Raw genomic sequence first — 20,932 nt, 5'->3', positions numbered from 1 at the left:
GAGGGCATCCCTGTCTTGTTCCAGATTTTAGAGGAAATGCCTTCAGTTTTTCTCCATTCATTATGATGCTAGCCTGAGGCTTAGCATAGATTGCTTTTACAATATTGAGGTATGTTCCTGTTATCCCTAGTTTTTCTAGAGTTTTGAACATAAAGGGATGCTGTACTTTGTCGAATGCTTTTTCCGCATCTATCGAGATGATCATATGGTTCTTATTTTTAAGTCTATTGATGTGGTGAATAACATTTATTGATTTCCATATATTGAACCAGCCTTGCATCCCAGGGATGAATCCTACTTGATCATGGTGCACAATTTTTTTGATATGTTTTTGTATCCGATTCGCCAGAATTTTATTGAGGATTTTTGCATCTATGTTCATTAGAGATATTGGTGTGTAGTTTTCTTTCTTTGAAGTGTCTTTGTCTGGTTTAGGAATCAGGGTGATGTTGGCCTCGTAGGATGAATTTGGAAGTTCTCCCTCTTTTTCTATTACCTGAAATAGCTTGAAAAGTATTGGTATTAGTTCCTCTTTAAAGGTTTTGTAAAACTCTGCTGTATACACATCCGGTCCTGGGCTTTTCTTAGTTGGTAGTCTTTTGATGGTTTCTTCTATTTCCTCAATTGATATTGGTCTGTTTAGGTTGTCTATATCCTCCTGACTCAATCTGGGCAGATCATATGACTTAAGAAATTTATCGATGCCTTCACTATCTTCTATTTTATTGGAGTATAAGGATTCAAAATAATTTCTGATTATCTTCTGCATTTCTGAAGTGTCTGTTGTGATATTGCCTTTTTCATCCCATATGCTAGTAATTTGAGTTCTCTCTCTTCTTCTCTTCGTTAGCATGGCTAAGGGTCTGTCGATTTTATTTATTTTTTCAAAGAACCAACTTTTAGTTTTGTCAATTTTTTCAATTGTTTCTTTTTTTTCGATTTCATTAATTTCAGCTCTGATTTTAGTTATTTCTTGCCTTCTACTTCTTTTGCTGTAGTTTTGCTCTTCTTTTTCTAGGATTTTGAGATGAAGTATGTGATCATTTATTTGTTGGTTTTTTCTTTTTTTAAGGAATGAACTCCAAGCAATGAATTTTCCTCTTGGAACTGCTTTCAATGTGTCCCATAGATTCCGATATGTTGTGTCTGTGTTTTCATTTATCTCTAAGAATTTTTTAATTTCCTCCTTGATGTCTTCTATAACCCATTGTTCATTCAGGAACCTATTGTTCATTCTCCAAGTGATGCATGATTTTTCCTTCCTTCTTTTATCGTTGATTTTCAGTTTCATTCCATTATGATCAGATAAGATGCATGGTATTATCTCTACTCCTTTATATTGTCTAAGAGTTGCCCTGTGACATAATATATGATCTATTTTTGAAAAGGATCCATGTGCTGCTGAGAAAAAAAGTGTAACTGATTGATGTTGGGTGGTATATTCTATATATATCAATTAAGTCTAGGTTATTAATTGCATTATTGAATTCTATAGTTTCTTTATTCACCTTTTGTTTGGAAGATCTGTCCAGTGGTGAGAGAGATGTTTTGAAGTCTCCCATAATTATTGTATAGTGGTCTATTAGACTCTTGAACTTGAGAAGAGTTTGTTTGATGAACATAGCTGGTGATTCAGTTGTTAAAGACCTTTTTCATGCACAATTTTTGGTTTCATATATGTTGAGGTTGCGAAGACCCTAGGGGGAAGGGTAGAGGAGACTGTGTGAATGGCTGACAAGAGAGAAAGAAGAGAGAAAAAGAAAGAAAAAAAGAAAAAAAATATCTCTCAGAACTCTGTTTTCATTTCTTCCAGTTGGTGGCATTGTCTATTCCTAGCTTGAGTCTCTGGGTTCAGGATGGTGGTGGTAGTCAGTGTGAGAAGACTTGAGCTTCCACCTATGGCCTCTCTACTCTTATTCTCTGAGATGTAAACCAGGTGCCTGATCTGCTGCAGAACCATACTGGTAGTCATGCCAGCCAATCGGTTGGTGGGTTTTAAGGGTTGGTGGGATTTTCCAAGATGAGTTCCATCAGTTTTTCTCATAAGGTTTTTGATGAGGTGGGGGTGTTGGGGAAACCTTATGTTTGTCAAGAGCTCAGTCAGGTGGCTGCACCGGCCGGTGGCAGGGCCCCTCCTGCAGTTGAAATGGTCTGTCTACTGCACCGGTGGGAGGTTGGGTTCCTCCAACTGGGGAGGTCTGTCTACCGCGCATGCGAGCCGCTGGGCCTCTTCTCCAGGTCACAGGTCTGCCTACCTTGCAGGCGGCAGCTGGGCCCCTCCTCCAATTCGGGTGATCTGTATACTGTGCTGGTGGGCCGCTGGGCCTGTTCTCCAGGTCGCAGGTCTGCCTACCTTGCAGGCACGGGCAGCGGCTGGGCCCCTCCTCCAATTGGGGTGATCTGTCTACCACGCCAGTGGGCCGCTGGGCCCCTTCTCCGGGATGCGCGGCCTGCCTTCCTTGCAGGCGTTGGCTGGGCCCCTGGGTCTCTTATTTTTCCAAATGAATTTCACAATTGCTTTTCCTACTTCTGTGAAGAATGTCTTTTATGTTTGCATCTGCTTCTGCTTCCTAATTCTTCCATATTTTTGTTCCATCCAGGATTCCATCCTGCCCTCATTAAGGTGGATTGTCTCAGTTCACTGTCCTGCATGCAGAAACACCCTCAATGACACACCCAGAAGACTTTTAACCTTATGCATCTATTAATACAATCAAGTTGACAATTCAGATTAACCACCACAAAAAAGACAGCACCAACCATGACATCATGAGCCTTTATGAAGGGCCTGCTAATTGCCAAGCTCTCTGCTATGTATTCCATGTAGCCTCTTTCATTTCATCTGCATAGTCTCCAAGTTGTTATTGGTCACATTATTATTATTTTAGAGACGATAAAAGGAGTATAGGATTTTTACGAAACTTGCACTACTTTTTCAGGTAGGACAGGGGGTGAAATCAGATTCAAATTCAGAATTTATGACTCAAAGGCACCTGGTCAGTTTTCTCTCTTGACAACCCAACCAACCATTTCATTTCCTTTCATTCCAGGAATATTCCTCTTTGCTCATTGTGCTCTTCCCCTGTCCTTAGTGTTCACAGTAGATCACAGTGGAAACCAGTGGGTGACACCTGCTGCATCAACTGTATGAAGAATGGCTGAGGTCAAAGACAGGTCACAGAAAGAGTTCACACATGACAGGCCATGGCAAGTCTCTCTCTCATCCCCACTCCACTTCACTTCAATCACCCACTTCTTCATCCACTCTTGCAATCATTCCACAAGTCACAAAACTCAAGTCAAGGTCTTGAGTTCCATTCTTACTCAGGAAACTAGAGTTAAAAATGTACCTTAGATGTACTTGTGGTTAAGTCTTCTAGAACACTGATTTAATGTTCAGGATATCAAGAAACAATTAAGAGGAACAGAGTAGGACTCAGACTAAAATTCAATGTTGGCTCCACTTATTTCTGTGTGACATAGAGCAAGTTCTTTATATCTCTGAGACTCTATGTTGTCACTGAATTAATATCTAGTTGAGACAACTATACTGAGTAAGGCTTAAACAGATAATGAATAATACATCCTCTGTGCCAAGGAAGACTTAGGCTCTTGGAAATCCCAAAATGAATGATTCAGTTACTCTTCTCCAAATATTCAATATTTACTTATATAAGAACAAAAAGTTGCAATTAGGGAACTACAAAAACCATAACACAAGGTCACAGGATATTTAGGTCAAACAGTATAGTGATTAACTTTACTATGATAATTAATTATAACTCTTATCCTATTTCAAAAATGTGGAGATTTCCAATTTATTCTGTGATCCTTCTCAATTCCTTAGTCTTGCCTGTTCTTATACCTTTACCAAAATCATAATCACAAATTTTGTTGGTGCCATCTATGGTTTTCTTCCTTTCTCAGGTATAATTTTCTCTTAACATAAAATTGTTTTTACCATTTTGAGAATCCCAGCATCAGGTGTGAAGTATAAACTAATCTCCACCTGTGGTTCTCACCTATCAGTTGCTTGCTTACACTCTGAAACAGAAATTGGAATATACCTTGCTTCGGCTGTATCACATTTTCCAAAAATGGTTGAAGTGGCCTCAGTGATGTACACTGTGGTCACTCCCATGCCGAATCCCTTTATCTACAGTCTGAGAAACAAGAACATGAAGAGTGCCCTGTGAAGTCTCCACAGCAGAATGGTCTAATCTCTGGACCTGTGGCTTCCTTTTAGAATATTGGTTGGAAAAGGCAACAAATCTATCCATACCTATAAATCCTGCTTTCTTTCTTAGTTTCTTAGTTTCATTGTTTTTGTAGTTTAACATTTTTAACTTCCACCATCTTATTTAGTATAGAGATGATTTCCACAGTTGGTGGGAGAGAGAAATGTGAATTTTTAAAAAATAGGCACTGTTTCAATTTGAGAAAATAAAAACTTTCTGGAGATGGATAATATTGATGGTTTCACAACAATGTAAATGAGATTAATGCCACCAAGGAGCATATTTTAAAGTGATAAAATGGTAAATTCTTTTATGTGTACTTTAGCACAGTACAAATGGAATAAAATAAAGATGACTCTTTAGAAAAGATACAAATGAAGTAAATATTACACATGAGCATCCTCCAGAGTACATGAAGGTTTAAAATCTTTGGTGGGCATTCTTTTTCTCTAATACTTCTTTCTCCATTAATATCTATTAATTCCACAGAGGTTGGGACAACATAGACCAATTTGTCTAATTATGAGCATTGTGCATTGAGACTCCAAGGGCATATAATAGTAAATATTCAACTTGTGTCTTCAGCCTTCAGTATGATGATTCTAGTCAAGTGGACTCTATATCTGTGTCTGCTCTCCAATGGTTTTCTACTCCAGAAAGCTCCTGTCACATATTCATATCAATTGTGAGGACAGAGTCTGAATCTTCACTGGGCTTCAGGCAGAGGATGAGTGTTGGATCCATAGTACTTGGTCATGACACAGCAGACACAGAGTGTAACCAAGTAAGTGCTGAGGGAGTCAGGGATAGAGGAAGGACTGACAACTGAAGTGTTATTTCTTTATTATTCAAATACACAACAACTACATTTGGCAGAAGGGAGAATAACTATATGAAAAAAATCAGATATGTTAACTTTAAATTCAATGTTATTTGTGGTGAAGGTGAAAAAAAATCTCATCCAAAGTAATGCTTTCCACCCCACCAGTTCTCCTTCTATAGACATCTTACCCATATTAGCTAAAACTGGTTCCTGTAAATGGTTTCATAAGCACTCCAAAACCTTCATCATTCAGACAGTGGTGATGAGGAGGAGGATGATAGTAGGCATAAAATAATTTACTGTTTCATTTCATGTACATAGTTTTCTCCAAATACAGATTCCTACTTTTTAAATTCTTACAGGAAAGAAGAAGCACAGCCTTTTTATGTAATGCACACTAGCTAGGTAGGTAGAAATGAGGGAGGCCTTACTTGAATAAATCTGATTAGGACTCAGGTCATTCTTGCCAATAGAATGCTGGCATGTTGTGCTATTGACACTCAACCTGCTATTCACTTCCCTCTCACTCCAGGAGAGAGTGCTTGCTTCCTGTTTTCTTTTCTCTGGAGGTTCCAGGTAGATCACAGTGGAGTCATCTTTATTTTATTAATTGAACTTACACCATTGTTGTTGAATAAAATGAGATGTATTCTACATCTGCTGCATGAGCTATAGGCAGGAGAACTGTGGGTCACAGGCAGAGGTCACAAAGCAATGACGTGTTATTCAGCACAGACCTCTCTCCCCCTCATCTTGAGACATGCATGCAGCTCTCTCCATCTTCCATCATTCTTACAATCTGCCACTCTATCTCAATAAAATTGGCTCCTGGAACTCCTAGTCAGGAATCTGGAGACCTTAAAATTCACTTTAGATGTCTGTGGTTAATGCCTCTGGGCCTCTCCTTAAAACTGATGATTGAGAAACAAACATTTCAGTGTTCCAGATCTAGAGACTGACAACATAATTTTTAATGCTGTTGGATTCACTTTTCCTTCTTTCCTTCCTCCCTTTATTCCCTTTTACCTCCTGCTTCCTCCCCATCCCCTTCTTTCTCTTTATTTCTTTAGATTACTATTGGGGATTGAACCCAAGACCTCATGTGTGCTAGGCAAGTGCTCCACCAATGAGCTATATCCCCAATTCTCCATTTATTATCTCTGTTATGTAGGGCAAACATTTAGTATCTTTGACACTCAGCATGATCAACTGAGTTGAATTATAGTTGATAGAACTTCACCAAGTAAGGATTACAGATAAAACATTCTTTGTATATGATTAATATAGAATGGATAAATGGTTATATGAAATAAGTGCAAAATAAAACTTAGACTATAGCATTAATAATGATGATTTTAACCTTCATACCATTCAACAAAAATGTCCTGTGACCTGAAGCTACTCTTTTTCTATATATGTAGTAGAGCATTTTATTTTTGTCATTATGTAATTATATGCTATATATATGGTGAGAAATGACTAACTCTCATTTCCGATTCCTTAGTACCTATTCCTTGTTCACCAAAAAGGAGGCATTACCAAAAAAATCACAGATAAATATTGAATAGATCATTCTTTTGTTCACAGAAAATGGCCATAATCAAATGGTTTTCTTCTGTCTGTACTTTCATCACTTTCAAGAATGTCCCATAGAACTGGGGATAAGATAAAATAGCTCTTTATTTGTCTATGTCATGGACATATTGGTTCAATAATTCCAATTATCAGCATCTGCAATATTTAGTTTTTCACTGACTATGGTAGAGGTTTTCATGGGTATAGAATGACAAAAAGTTGCAGATAGAGAAGGAGCTATATGATTCTTATTGCTTGGAGTGAGACACGGTTTAGAGTTTCCAGTCATCCCAGGAATGAGTACCCTTTGACAATTGCATTTATCATAAATTCACATTTTCATAAGAATTCAGTTCTTTATTTCTTTAAACATGATGGCCAAATATTTATTAAATTCTAAACTTCCCTAATATGTCAGATATGTACAATAGATAAGTGTTATTCTTTCCATTTCCATTAAGTAGTATAAGTTCAGAGAAGTGCAAAGATTTATACACATTCTACAGATTATAGAAGGTTAATGGTGTGAAATCAAGATGTTCATTTCTTGCCTCCCTACTTGTCTCCCTCCTCTACTGTAGCCAATGGAAATAATATTCCTATAGGAGATGAAATCTATTAGCATGACACCATGGAATGATTATTATTAGGCCTACTGCAGGGATATTTTTTATGGTGTATCTTAACAATAAGAGAATATATTGATAGTAGCTAATATTCTATTGAAATGATACACATGATTAATAGTAAAACTGTACATGTCTCAATTATTGGAAGTCAACCATTATCTAATACACACATATTACATAGAAATTCTCACTTGTGATATAGGGAGAATAAGAATTTTGAAAAGATGTCATAATGATAAAAAATTAAATGATATTCCTTCCCAGATAATGCTGTAAGTAATTTAAAGCATTTGAAGTAGCTATATGCACATTATAGAAACATGTAAGTAAACACGTCACTGAAAACTAGCACATTTCAGGAGAAATGGGTTTTAGTTCCTTTAGGAAGTTTTCTCAAATGCTGTTCATGGACACATAAGTCAATAGGACATGAGGAGAGTGACAGAAAAATACACTAACTAAATTCCTGTTATTAGTTGCTTTGGGGGGACAGAAGAGCAGGAGAATGTAATCTTGTTAGATATGAAAAACTGAAATTTCATGGACAACCATCAAATCTTTTATCAAATATGATTTTTGAATGTAATGTGACTACAGAATAGAAATTTAAGCCAAAAAGAAAAATGAAATTATGTCATTTTCTGGAAACCTGATGGAACTTGAAAGTATCATGTTAAGCAAAGTAAGACAGACTTAGAAAGACAAGTGTTTTATGTTTTCTATGTGGAAGCTATAAAGGGTAATAGGGATCTCACTAAAACAGAAGTGAGGCCATTAGTGTAGAAGAAGGAAATTGGAGAGGTGAGAAGGTAAGGGAGGACTGGGGAGTGAAATTGGTCAAATTATGTGCATGTGTAAAAATGCCACAAAGAACCCATTATTCTGCATAATTAATATACACCAATAAAACATTTAAATATTATTTTTGAATAATATATTATTTTTATTTTAATGGGGGTAGTGAATATTATTGACATTAATAAAAATTATTACTATGAAGCTTTTTTGAAGTGCACAAAGGCAGTGATTCTCAACTCTACTGTAGAAAAGGGTCATGAGGAACTTCACATGCAGGTAGTATGATTAAATTAATTTGGTTTGTAGTCACTGTATCTGAATATTTTAAAAAGTTAGCCAATAAATGTATTGATAAATGAAACTGAGAAATACTAGTTTATACAATACAAAAGATTTTTTAAACACTTCCTTGTAACAACCCTATATGGTATGTAATTTTCACCTCCATTATGCAAATCAGAAAACTCGCCAGAGGTGTCCTATTCTTTTCTTTACAGTTTTCTCCAATTAAATCAGAGTTGACAAATTAACGAACTTGACTTGCCTTTTGGTAGTTGAAGTGAGACAATTGCAATCCATATGTTAGGAAGGATTGATGTGAAAATCTAAACATAAGAAAGTGGGGACTCAAACCTAGGGTTTAGGACTCTTCCTGATGTTGAGGTGCTAAGATGTAAGAAGGTTTATGATCAGCAAAACAATTAAGCAGACTGGAAGGCCCTAGAGGATAAAATTTATATATTAAATGATTTTTAGGAGATAAACTATATTTGACAGATCAAGTATATCCTTGAAGGAGGGAAATTGGAAAAATCAAAGAACAGTGGATTTATTTGCTAACAGATAACTGGCAAGTTTTTTTTTTAAATTACAAACAGCCAACTTTTATTTGGTGTGCAGATATTTCATTTCTAGAACATAGTTTGTTTACAAATATTCTAAGTTAATTGAACTTACACCATTGTTGTTGAATAAAATGAGATGTATTCCACAGGCTAAAGTTCTTTCAATATGAAAGAATATGTCTTATTCTCTATTTTATCTTAAACAGTTGGTTGTTATTTAACTGGGATCATGAACTTGTTGTGTGTAATGTGCTTGGATATCTAACATTACATAGTTGAGTGTCTCTAAAGTAGTTGTGAACAAGAGGTAAATAACACAGATACAAATAATGAAAGAGTTCTAGGAAAACTGGATATGTCAAAAATTAGAAATGTTTCTAAAAGTCATGGAACACAAGTGTGGAAGGTTGAATAATTGAATTTAAGATATATACAGAACTCTTGGTGCCTCTTCTTTTTCCCATTGGCTTTTCTTTCTCAAAAGGTGTCCAAACAATAAAGGACCACAAAATGTAACACATCTCTCAGAATTCCATCTCCTAGGACTCTCGGAAGATCCACAACTTCAACCCATTCTCTTTGGACTATTCCTGTTCATGTACCTGGTCACAGTGCTTGGGAACCTGCTCATAATCCTGGCTGTCAGCTCTGACTCCCACCTCCACACCCCCATGTACTTCTTCCTTGCCAACCTATCTTTGACAGACATCTGTTTCATCTCCACTATGGTTCCAAAGATGATTGTGAACATCCAGACTCACAGCAGAGTCATCTCCTACATGGGCTGCCTGACACAGATGTCTCTTTTTATCATTTTTGGATGTATGGATGATATGCTTCTGACTGTGATGGCCTATGACCGGTTTGTGGCCATCTGTCACCCTCTGCATTACTCAGTCATCTTGAACCCTCATCGCTGTGTCTCCTTAGTGTTGATGTCTTTCTTAGTTAGCCTTTTGGACTCACTGTTGCACAATTTGATTGTTTTACAACTTCCTTACTTCAAGGATATGGAAATTGCTAACTTCTTCTGTGACCCTTCTCAACTTCTTAATCTTTCATGTTCTGATACTTTTATCAATAATGTAGTAATGTGTTTTGTTGTCACCATCTCTGGTTTCTTTCCCATCTCAGGAATCTTTTACTCTTACTATAAAATTATTTCCTCCATTATGAGAATCCCATCCTCAGGTGGGAAGTACAAAGCCTTCTCCACCTGTGGGTCTCACCTCTCAGTAGTTTGCTTGTTTTATGGAACAGGCTTTGGAGTGTATGTTGGATCAGCTGTATCAAATTCTCCCAGAAAGGGTGCAGTGGCCTCAGTGATGTACACAGTGGTTACTCCTATGCTGAATCCCTTCATCTACAGCCTGAGGAACAGGGACATTAGAAGAACCCTGAGGAAGCTCCACAGCAGCACAGTCTAATCTAAGGACCTGTGGTTTCCATTTGGAATATAGTTTGGAAATACAGCACAAGTAAACATGTAGACACGTGAATCATGTCTCCTGGGTCACATTAGTTTTGTACTTTGTATGCTTTAATTATCATCATGTTTCATAGTACGGAGGCAGTAATATTTTGGAGAAGGAAGAATGGGATTATTTTAAAATGGATACAAAATTTTAGTTTTGGAGGATGAAAAATTACTGGGGATGGACATCACTGAAGACTGAACATTAATTTAAATATAATGTCTGAATTTTGCACCCTTTACTTAGTCTTCTTAGTTGTAGTATTATTTTTGGTCAGCCTTTTGGACTCCTGGCTGCAAAAATGGTTTGCTGTACAATTTATTATTTTAAGTAAGTGGGAAATTCCAACTTCTTCCGCCATCCTTCTCCATTTATTAATATTGCCTGTTCTGACACTTTCACTAATAGCATAGTCGTTTATTTTCTTGGTGAAATATCTTGCAATTATTGCAAGATCCCATCTCAAGGATCCTTTTTCTCTTATTATAAAATTCTCCATTCCATTGTTCAGAGAACTCCATCATCAGGTGAGAAGTATAAAGCCTTCTCCACCTTTGGGTCTCACTTGGCATTTTTTCTTACTTTATGAGATAATCTTGGGGTGTACATTGGTTCAGTTGTATCACATTCTCCCAGAAGCAGTGCGGAAGCTTCAGTGATGCACGCTGTGATCACTCTTATGCCAAATTCCTTCATCTACAACCTGAGGAACAGGGACATGAGGAGGCTCCACAGCAGAACAGTCGAACCTCAGGTCCTGTGGCATCCATTAGGAATCTAGTTTGGAAAAGGCAGCCAAACTAAGGTCATAGAACTGTCGTCCCAGCATGTTAATTTGCAGTTTGTGTGCTTAATTCCTCTTCTTGTTTCACAGCAGAATGTTGTTGGACGCTGACTGGAGATAGAGGAATAGGGACTTTTAAAAGTACGCACAAATGCTCAGTTTGGGAATTGGAAAATTTTGTACAAATGCATGATGATGATATTGAACAAGAATGTGAATATAATCAATTCCACAGTAACTGTGAACCTAAAAATGGTGATTTTTTCATGTATTTTTACCACTATAAAGAATGGAAATAAAATGAAAATGTTCTCTAAAAATTGAAGACATGAAAGAAGTTAATATGTACAGCTCAATTCATAATAGCCAAGTTGTGGAATCAGTATAGGTTCCTGTTGACAAAAGATTTATAAAGAAAATATGATATATATATATATATATAATGGCAATTTTTTTCAGGTCTAAAGAAGAATGAAATTATGTCATTTACAGTAAAATGGATGAAAGTGGACAGTAACATGTTCAGAGAAATAAGCCAGAGACAGAAAGACAAGTATCATATGTTTTGTCTCATATGTGAAGCTAGAGGAAATAAAAATTTTAAAAAAAGAAAAAAAATCATATCATGAAAGTAGTCAGGAAACTGATTTAGGTAGATGAAGGGGATCAGGGAGAGGGAGGAGGGAAGGTAAGGGGAGGCATTGGAGATTAATACTGAGCATGTTATGCTATGTACATGCACCAATATGCCAAATGAAATCCACTGTTCAGTTTTTACAGGATACAGTGTGATATTTTAATACATGTATACAATGTGGAATGATCAAATCAGGACAATTTGCATGTCCATCACTTCAAAGATTGAGCATTTCTTTGTGTTGGAAATATCTAAAATCCTGCTTTAGCTGCTTTAAAATATACAATTAATTATTGTTAGCTGTAGTCATCCTACTGTGCTATAGAAAGCAAGAACTTATTTCTCTTTCATAAGGGTATTTTTGTACTCAATAAAAAAAACCTCTTTCTATTTCCCTCCAATACTCCCTTATACTCCCTAGCCTTGGGAGCCCCCACTCTACTCTCCATTTAAATTAAATTTACATTTCCGTCTTCCACATGCAAGTGAGAATTGGTGAGAATTGTCTGTCTTTCTATGCTTGACTTTTTTTTTACTTGATGTCCTCTAGTTAAATCCATATTGCCACAAATTACTCTTTTTCATATCTGAATAATATTTAATTGTGTACATATACTACATGTTCACCAATGATACTTTGGCTGATTATCTTGGCTATTGTGAGCTGACTACATGGAGCACTGCAATAGTACACTGACATGCAAAGTGCAAAGTGAGGTTGCTCTGTCAGATGATGCATCCTCGAAAGTGTTTAAAGCAGGTGTGTACCCCAGACTTAAAATATTCATGCATATAATTTTGTTTTAGGTATAATTGGTATGATTTAAAAGAGCTTTGGGTACTTTGTAGGAAAACTTTTAATAAGTGTTCTAAATTTATTAGATGTATATTAAAATATAGAAATATAAAATGATTAACTGGAAAAAGTATGCATTTCCTGCAGATAATGTTGTGCACTAAAAATATTTGAAGTAGATATATGTTCCTTACAGAGAGATTCAAACACAATGCTATGGTACTAAGATCACTTTAGTGAAAACTTGTGTGGAATACTGTTCAGCTAAGATTTAGGAGACTGTTCATGGTATACAAATCCATAGTAATGTTGTGGAAACTATGACAGGAAAATCTACCCACCACATTTACAAAAACCTTGTTTTGAGGGAAATGTCTACATAAAAATATGATCATGCTCATGGCATTTGCAGGGAAATGGATGGCATTAGAGCAGATTATGCTAAGTGAAGTTAGCCAACCCCTAAAAAACAAATGCTGAATGTCTTCTCTGATATAAGGGGGGTGACTCAAAATGGGGTAGGGAGGAAGAACATGAGAGGAAGATTACCACTAATTAGGGAAGAGAGGTGGGAGGGAAAAGGATGGAGGAGGGGAATTGCACAGAATATGGAAGGAGACCCTCATTGTTATACAGAATACATGTATGATGTTGTGAGGAGAAAAAAAAAAGAAAAAGTGTGTTACATTAGATTGGGTAGAGAGAAGTGATGGGAGGGGAGGGGAGGGGAATGGGGGATAGGAAGGGCAGCAGAATAAAATAGACATTATGATTGCTGTATGTATATAGGTGACTGTATGACCAATGTGATTCTACAATCTGTACAATCAGAAAAATGAGAAATTATACCCCATTTGATTCAACTGTATGAATTGTCAAGATCATTGTAATGTCATGTGTAGCTAATTAAAAAAAAAGAAAGAAATATGATCATGCAAAGACCCCTGTGAAACAAAAGCTTTACTGGTATTAGTACAAATTTCTACAAAATATGAGGTGAGGCAAATATTATTAATGTTTATGTGTTTAATATACAGGGTGGATATTGATGAGAACAATAATAGATATTATTAAGTGATCGTTTTTTAAGTGTTGGACAATTTTCTATGGCAGGTTTTTTTTCTATCCATCAAGAGTCTTAAATATCAGCTGTATCTGATTAAATTCATTCTATTCAGAGACACAGTATCAGTATATTTGAAATATCTTTGGTAAATACATGGATCCATTGCTCTTGAGAATCACTTGGTTTAAGAAATTTAAATATTAAAAAAATACTGTTTCAATCATTTATAACTATTTAGGTCTAATTATTGTGCTAATTTAACACATGAGGAATTGGTTCAGGTATGTTTATTCTTTGAATCTTTTATATATTTTTCCAGTTAAATAATTATGTGACCATTCAAAATGATGAAAGTGAGTGTCCTTCAGGTAGATGAAGTAAGAGAATGTCTAATCCCTGTGACAGCAATGATGTGAAACCTTTGAACTAGGTTTTGAAGGCTGTTTCAAATCTGGTTTGGGGGGCTCCCAGTATGCTAAGCATGATTGTAAAATGAAGCAGTTTTAACAGTCCACTGTGGATTACAGAGTTTAAAAAAATACAAAAAAATATACAGAATAGCAAATAATGACCAAACAAGATGCATTCCTCTGATTACAAGGAATTAATTCAAACAAACCTGTATAATATAACGCAATGAAAAAATCTGTTCTAAAGTTTTTACTTTTGTTTAATTATTAACATATGTGGTACACTAATGCCATCTATGTGGTCTGGGATGCTTGATAATTGTACACATGGTTATGTACATATTTCTCAAAATTTGAAATATACTGAAGACAAAGGGTGAGGATTGTGTATTAAGTGACTTCTAAAGACAATCCACATATTTGAGTGAACAATTATTTCCATGAAGAAGCAAAATCCTAAAAGTGAAAGAATTATGAAAACTTTGAATTTAACAGGAAAAAGAGCATACTTTGTGATTATGATGCTTGAACTTTGTGGTAATTCTTGATAATAATAATAATAATAATAATAACAACAACAACAACAACAACACAGGCGTGGCTCTTGTAGTATGTATGTTACTATTCTAAGCCAAGGGAATTTGTAAAAATACAATAAATTGATTTTTGATCACTTTTTAATGTCTTTTAATTAGAATTGTTTATCTTATTAAAGAAATAGGGATATTTCTTATTCTATATACTGTATTTAGGGTCTTAGATACATATTACAATGAATATGAATTTGATATCTCTAATGTTGTTGGGCTTAATCTTCAGTAGAGTATCTCTGGGTTAACCAGCAAATACCTGAAATAACAGGTTATAATAAGAAAGGCATGATTTTAGCTCACAGATTTAGAAGGTTCAACCCAGGATTAATTGAACCCTATTGTTTTGAGTCTGTGATCAGGTGACATATCATGTTGGGAGAAAGCAATAGAGAAAAATTCTTACTGTATAGCCAGGAAAAAAAAATGGAGAGAAAGAGGAGGCAGATGGGGTCCCTCTATCCCGTTCCAGAGCAAGCTCTCAACCACACAAAGCACCCACTAGTACCCATCTCTTTATGTTCCAACAACTCCCAAGAGCACCACCATAGGGTTCATCCTTTAACACTTGTGTCTTTGTGGAGCATGCAACATCTGAACTGCAGTCTAATATAAGTAAGATTAGAAACAGGTGAATAATAATAATAATAATAATAATAATAAATGATTTTAAAATTTAAAATATTTATAATGAAAACATTCTAAAAATTGGTTTTTCCTAACTAGGAAATACGGTAGAAGGTGTATGGTCTTTAAATGCAAGAAATTTTCTATTGAATTGCTTGAATTCAAAATATAGACACACTTCTACATGCTGGCACATGCTTCTTTATTCCAAACCCTCTTTCCTTTTTCAAAAGGTGTCCAAGCAATAGAGAACCACAAAATCTGACACATGTCTGAGAATTCTATCTCACGGGTTCTCAGATGATCCAGACCTACAGCCCATCCTCTGTGGGCTGTTCTGGTCCATGTATCTGGTTACAGTGCTCGGGAACCTGCTCATCATCCTGGCTGTCAGCTCTGACTCCCACCTCCACCCTCCCCCCATGTACTTCTTCCTCTCCAACCTGTCCTTGGCTGACATTGGTTTTATCTCCACCACAGTCCCAAAGATGACTGTGAAAATCCAAACTTACAGCAGAGTCATTTCCTATGTGGGCTGCCTGACTCAGATGTCTCTTTTTATCCTTTTTGGATGTATGGATGGTACACTTCTGAATGTGATGGCCTATGACCACTTTGTGGTCATCTGTCACCCATTACATTATCCAATCACTATGAACCCCTGAATCTGTGGCTTCTTGGTTTTGTACTTTTTTGTTTAGCCTTTTGGACTCACAACTGCACAATTTTATTGCCTAAAAATTTCCTTACTTGAGAATGTAGAAATTGCTAATTTCTTCTGTGACCCTTCTCAAGTCCTTAATCTTAATTGTTAGAACGTCTTTACCAATAATATGATGTATTTTTTGGTGTGATATTTAGTTTTTTAACCATCTCAGGGATCCTTTTCTCTTGTTGTAAAAGTGTTTCCTCCATTCTGAGAGTTCCATCATTAGGTGGAAGTATAAGGCCTTCTCCACCTGTGGGTCTCATCTGTGTGTGTGTGTGTGTGTGTGTGTTTGTTTTATGGAACGACGATTGGAGTGAACTTCAGTTCATCAGTCTCACATTCTCATAGAATGGGTGTAGTGGCCTCAGTGATATATACTGTGGGTCACACCTATGCTGAACCCCTTTATTTACAGCCTGAGGAATAGGGACATAAAAAGAGCCCTGAGGAAGTTACACAGAAAAACAATCTAAACTAGAAACTTTATCATCTAATCCTAATGTTAGTTGGAGAAGACAGAAAAAAGAAACAACAAGAACCATAAATTCTGTTTCCTTGGGCACATTATTTTTGTAATTTAATAGATTTAACTTCTCATAATTTTTCACAGAATACTGGTAGTTGCTGCATTGGAGCAAGGTAGAAATGGAGAGTTTTCAAAGTAGATACAATTTAGGTTGTAAAAATGTAAAATTTCTGGAGATGTATGGTGGTGATGTATAACTAACAATGTGAATGTGATTAATGCGATTGAACTATGTTATTAAAATTGTCAAAATGGTTAATGTTTTTATTTTTTGTATTTTCACACAATGAAATAGGGAAATAAAAAGCAAGTAGATTTAAAAACAAGAGAGAAGTGAATAGTACACATAAGCTACATACTGAGTAGAAAAGTGGCCCCAAATGATTGAGGTCATTATCTTTATTTTCCTTCTCCCATTAATAGTAGGAGGTTCTTTGAAATTGGGATAATGTGAACCAGTATGACAAATTTGACCTCTGTGCACCAAGCCACCAAGATCAAGTTAGAACAATTACCCATCTTGTGCCTTCAGTCCTTCAATTGATGGCTCCAGTCCATTTGGCACCATACCTGTCTGTACTTCCCATGGTTTTATGTGACAAGAAGCTCCTGTCAACGTGCTCATGTTAATCTGAGGAGTTCGGGGCTTCCTTGGGCCACAGGAAGAGAAGGTTCATCATATTTTCAGTCATTGGTCCTGAACAAGTAGACATTGCAAGATAACCAGGTAAGTTCTGAGAGAGACAAGGATGGGAGAAAGACTAACAGAAGCATTATTTTCTCACCATCAGGTGTAATATGTCAGCTGGGGCAGCCGATGGGAGGAAAAGTGCAAACTTCAGGTATGTGCAATGTGCAGATTGTGGTCTTGTTTGTGGTGTAATCCCCCCACCCCGGCCAAAACAAAACAAAACAAAACAAACTTTTTCAATACTTGACTTTCCACCCCACAGTGGTTCTCTCTCCCATAGGCATCTGCCTCATAAGAACAGAAAGTGTGACCATGTAAAGTGTTCCATAAGCACTCCAAGACATTTATAATGATAATGAGGAGGAGGAGGAGAAAGAAGACAACAGTAACCCTAATATCATATACCATTATGAAGGGCTTCCTATGTGCCTGATGATGAGCTCTATTCTATGTAGTTTTTCCATTTCCTGTGTGTAGTCATTCACAAGACATATGTCCCAACACTTATTAGCTTACAAGAAAGAAGAAGCCCATCATTTTGTGTGGCATGAACTAGGTGGTAGGTAGAAAAGAGTGAAGCCTTGTTTGAGATGACCCGTCTTTGTTCAACATAGGGCATTCTTGCCAGCAGAATCCTGGCAGGCCATGAAATTGATAAACCTCATTTATCCATTTCCTTCTCTTTAACTCCAGGAGATATTTCTGATATCCAAGGTAGGCCACAGTATAGCACACCTGTTAGGCACCTGTTGCATGAACAGTTCCAGGTAGAACAGTTGTGCATCACAGGCTATGACCACAAAACAATAGACACTCAATAATTCACCACAGACTCTGTCTTCTCTGCAGTCCAGTTCATCCTTTCTCTGTTCTCAGATCATCCATTCCTGTCATCAACCCACTTGTCTCAAAAAGAGAAATAAAGTCATGTCCTGGTGTCATTCCATCAGGAATATGGAGAGAGTTTTCAAATATACCTCAGACTTCTTGACCTCAGCTTAAAATTTTCTGGTAGTTTGGAAACAATAAAAAGCTTCAGTGTTTCAAACTCAAAGATTGAGAATTTAATTTTGTATTCTGTTGGCTCTACTTATTTCTGTGATGTAGTGCAGGTTGTTGATATGTCTGAGGCACAGGATTGTCATCTAAGTTAGTTTCTAGTTGGTACAATGACACTAAGTAAATATTACACAGGCACAGCTTGATCCCTGTGAGTATGTGAAGGACTAAAACGCAAGAAGGAAAAACTGCAATTTTGACATTAATCTGAATAAGATCAACCTTCATACTAATCAATCAAAATAGCTTTTGATTTGAAGTTACCATTTCCCTGTTTCTGTCATGGAACATTTGATTTTTGTCCTTATATGTTTACATACAAGGAGAGGAATTACTATTTCATTTTCGATTCTCCAGAAACTAAACTATTTTGGGCACAGAAGAAGTATCAACAATAAAAACTTCCTTTAAACATTGAATAGTTTTATCTTGGTTCACAAAATAACGGCCCTACTCAGCATGGCTCCAGCACAAGTGGTGTTTTCTCATCTATACTTTCATTCCTTTCAGGAATCTTCCATAGAACTAGAGACAAGTCATAACGGCTCCTAGCTGAGTCTGTGTTAGGGACTCATGGGACCTATAATGACATTTAATAATATCTGCAATGCTCAATTATTGAAAGATAACTGCAGAGATTTTATGAGTAGAAAATGACAGAAAAGTGTGTAGGTAAACCTTCGGTTGTAACACATTTTATATGTTCACATTATTCCAGGATCCAGTGCCTTTTGCAAGCTACTCCTCAGTAAATTCACGATCTCCAAAGTGATGGAATTGCTTATCTAAAAAACATATATGGTGAAACAGTTAATGACTTCCACATTACCTTGGCATAGAAATGAATGATATTCTCCCTCTTTCAATAGGGAGTACAAACAGAGAGGTGGAGACACACATACATTCTAAAAATATAGCAGGCCAATTATGTTGGCCCAAAATGTTGATATTCTGATTTCCATCTCAGGGCACTGTCTCCTCTACTGGAGCCTAGTGTGGATATTATTTCTGATACAAAATGAAATTCCTTGGAGAATAATCTCAGAAGAATTATTACTAGATAGACTTCAATGATATGTTTGATTATATATATAAAAGATAAGGAGATATATTAAAATATAAAATTTCAGCTGTGTTTGTTAACATTTCATTAATTTTAGGCATCGATTGGTGTAGTGTAAAATAATATCACATTTGTGATCAGTGATGTAGAATTATGTGGATTTAACTAAACCATCAGGTCAAACAGTAGTGACATTAAATAATTAATAAATAACAAAATAAAAGTGAGGATTTATATCTACAAAAGAGGAAAATCAGAAAATTCAATAATGTTGAAATAATGTTGAAAATTTAATAATGTTGAGTGCAAGATAATTGGCACTTAATAATGTTTTCTCATTGTGAATTATCAACTTTGATTTAGTGTGCACATGGTCTGTCTTAGCTCTTTCAGTGTTTTAAATATTCTAAGAAAAAGGATGTTTTCACATAGTCTTAGAATAAACTGTGTTTGCCTGTTTTTTACCTTCCACTCTTTTCTTAAAGGCAAAAGGCTATTGGTTCTTCTTTATTATTTCCCAAAAAATATCGGCTGTATTTTACTGTGATAATGGACTAATTATCCATAATGTTCTTGATCTTATAACAGTGTTCAGTTGATTGTCTCTAAAGCATATATGTAGAAAAGTAGGTGAGTAAAACAGAAATGAATAATGAAAGAGGTTTAAAAAGATTTTGTCCTGAGAGGTATTGTTACAGTGTATGGACCTCAAGTTATGAATAAATACTTTTGCATACTAGAATTCCAAATAATGAGAACTGAATGCCTCTTGGTTCCATTTTCTTATGCATTTTAAGTTTTCAAAATATCTAAGAAATAGAGAATCATAAAATGTAACGTAGGTCTCAGAATTCCTTTTTGTGAGTTTCTCCAAGGACCCAAACCTGCATCCCGTACTTTTGGACTGTTCCTGTCCATGTACCTGGTCACAGTGCTTGGGAACCTGCTCATCATCCTGGCCGTCAGCTCTGACTCCCACCTCCACACCCCCATGTACTTCCTCTCCAACCTGTCCTTGACTGACATCTGCTTCATTACCACCATGGTCTCAAAGATGATTGTGGACATACCAATTCAGAGTCGAGTCATGTATGTAGGCTTCCTGACACAGATGTCTCTGTTTATATTTTCAGAGATAGGAATGGTATGCTTCAGACTGTGATAGCCTATGACCAGTTTGTAGAAATCTGTCACGTCCTGAATTATCCAGCTATTATGAACCCTTGGTTCTGTGGCTTCTTAATTTTGATGTCATTTTAGGATAACCTTTTGGATTCTCAGATAACATGATTTAATTCAGTTATATTTTTACCTGCTTCAAGGATGTGGAAGTTTCTAATTTTTTTCTCTGACAATTGTCAATTTATTAATTCTACCTGTTCTGAAATCTTCATCAATTATATAGTCCTGTATTTTGATGTTGCCATCCTGGATTTCTTTCTATGGGAATCTTTTTCTCTTACTATGAAATTATTTCCTCCATCCTGAGCATACCATCATTGGATGGGACACCCAAAGCCTTCTCCACTTGTGGATCTCCCCTGGCAGCTGTTTGTTTATTTTATGGAGCAGGCTGTGAGGTGTACTTATT

General features: G+C 36.2%; 1 protein-coding gene and 1 pseudogene across 1 annotated transcript; both read left to right on the top strand.

The window, feature by feature from the left end:
• Window positions 1-4,993: 4,993 nt before the first annotated feature.
• Window positions 4,994-11,226, top strand: LOC124092230 (olfactory receptor 7E178-like). Its single transcript, XM_046443700.2, has 2 exons — window positions 4,994-5,022; window positions 9,393-11,226. Exons 1-2 carry the CDS (start codon window positions 4,994-4,996, stop codon window positions 10,333-10,335), a joined length of 972 nt encoding a protein of 323 aa, XP_046299656.1. The 3' UTR covers window positions 10,336-11,226.
• Window positions 11,227-15,415: 4,189 nt separating this feature from the next.
• LOC124092260 (olfactory receptor 7E178-like) lies at window positions 15,416-16,529 on the top strand (annotated as a pseudogene).
• The last annotated feature ends 4,403 nt before the right edge of the window (window positions 16,530-20,932 follow it).

The sequence above is a fragment of the Marmota monax genome, unplaced genomic scaffold, assembly GCF_021218885.2.
Source record: "Marmota monax isolate L192 unplaced genomic scaffold, Marmota_monax_Labrador192_F-V1.1 WCK01_AAM20220418_F8-fsc00102, whole genome shotgun sequence".
In the NCBI taxonomy this organism is placed as follows: Eukaryota; Metazoa; Chordata; class Mammalia; order Rodentia; family Sciuridae; genus Marmota; species Marmota monax.
The sequence above is the reverse complement of the archived record's forward strand: the minus strand, read 5'-3'. Positions and strand labels throughout refer to the sequence as shown.

What these genes read in the sequence shown, in the direction of transcription:
- LOC124092230 (XM_046443700.2), top strand. Translation starts at nt 4,994, where the DNA reads ATGACACAGCAGACACAGAGTGTAACCAA. An exon ending in CAGACACAGAGTGTAACCAA is followed by an intron (nt 5,023 to 9,392) that starts GTAAGTGCTGAG and finishes CTTTCTCAAAAG; the next exon opens with GTGTCCAAACAATAAAGGAC.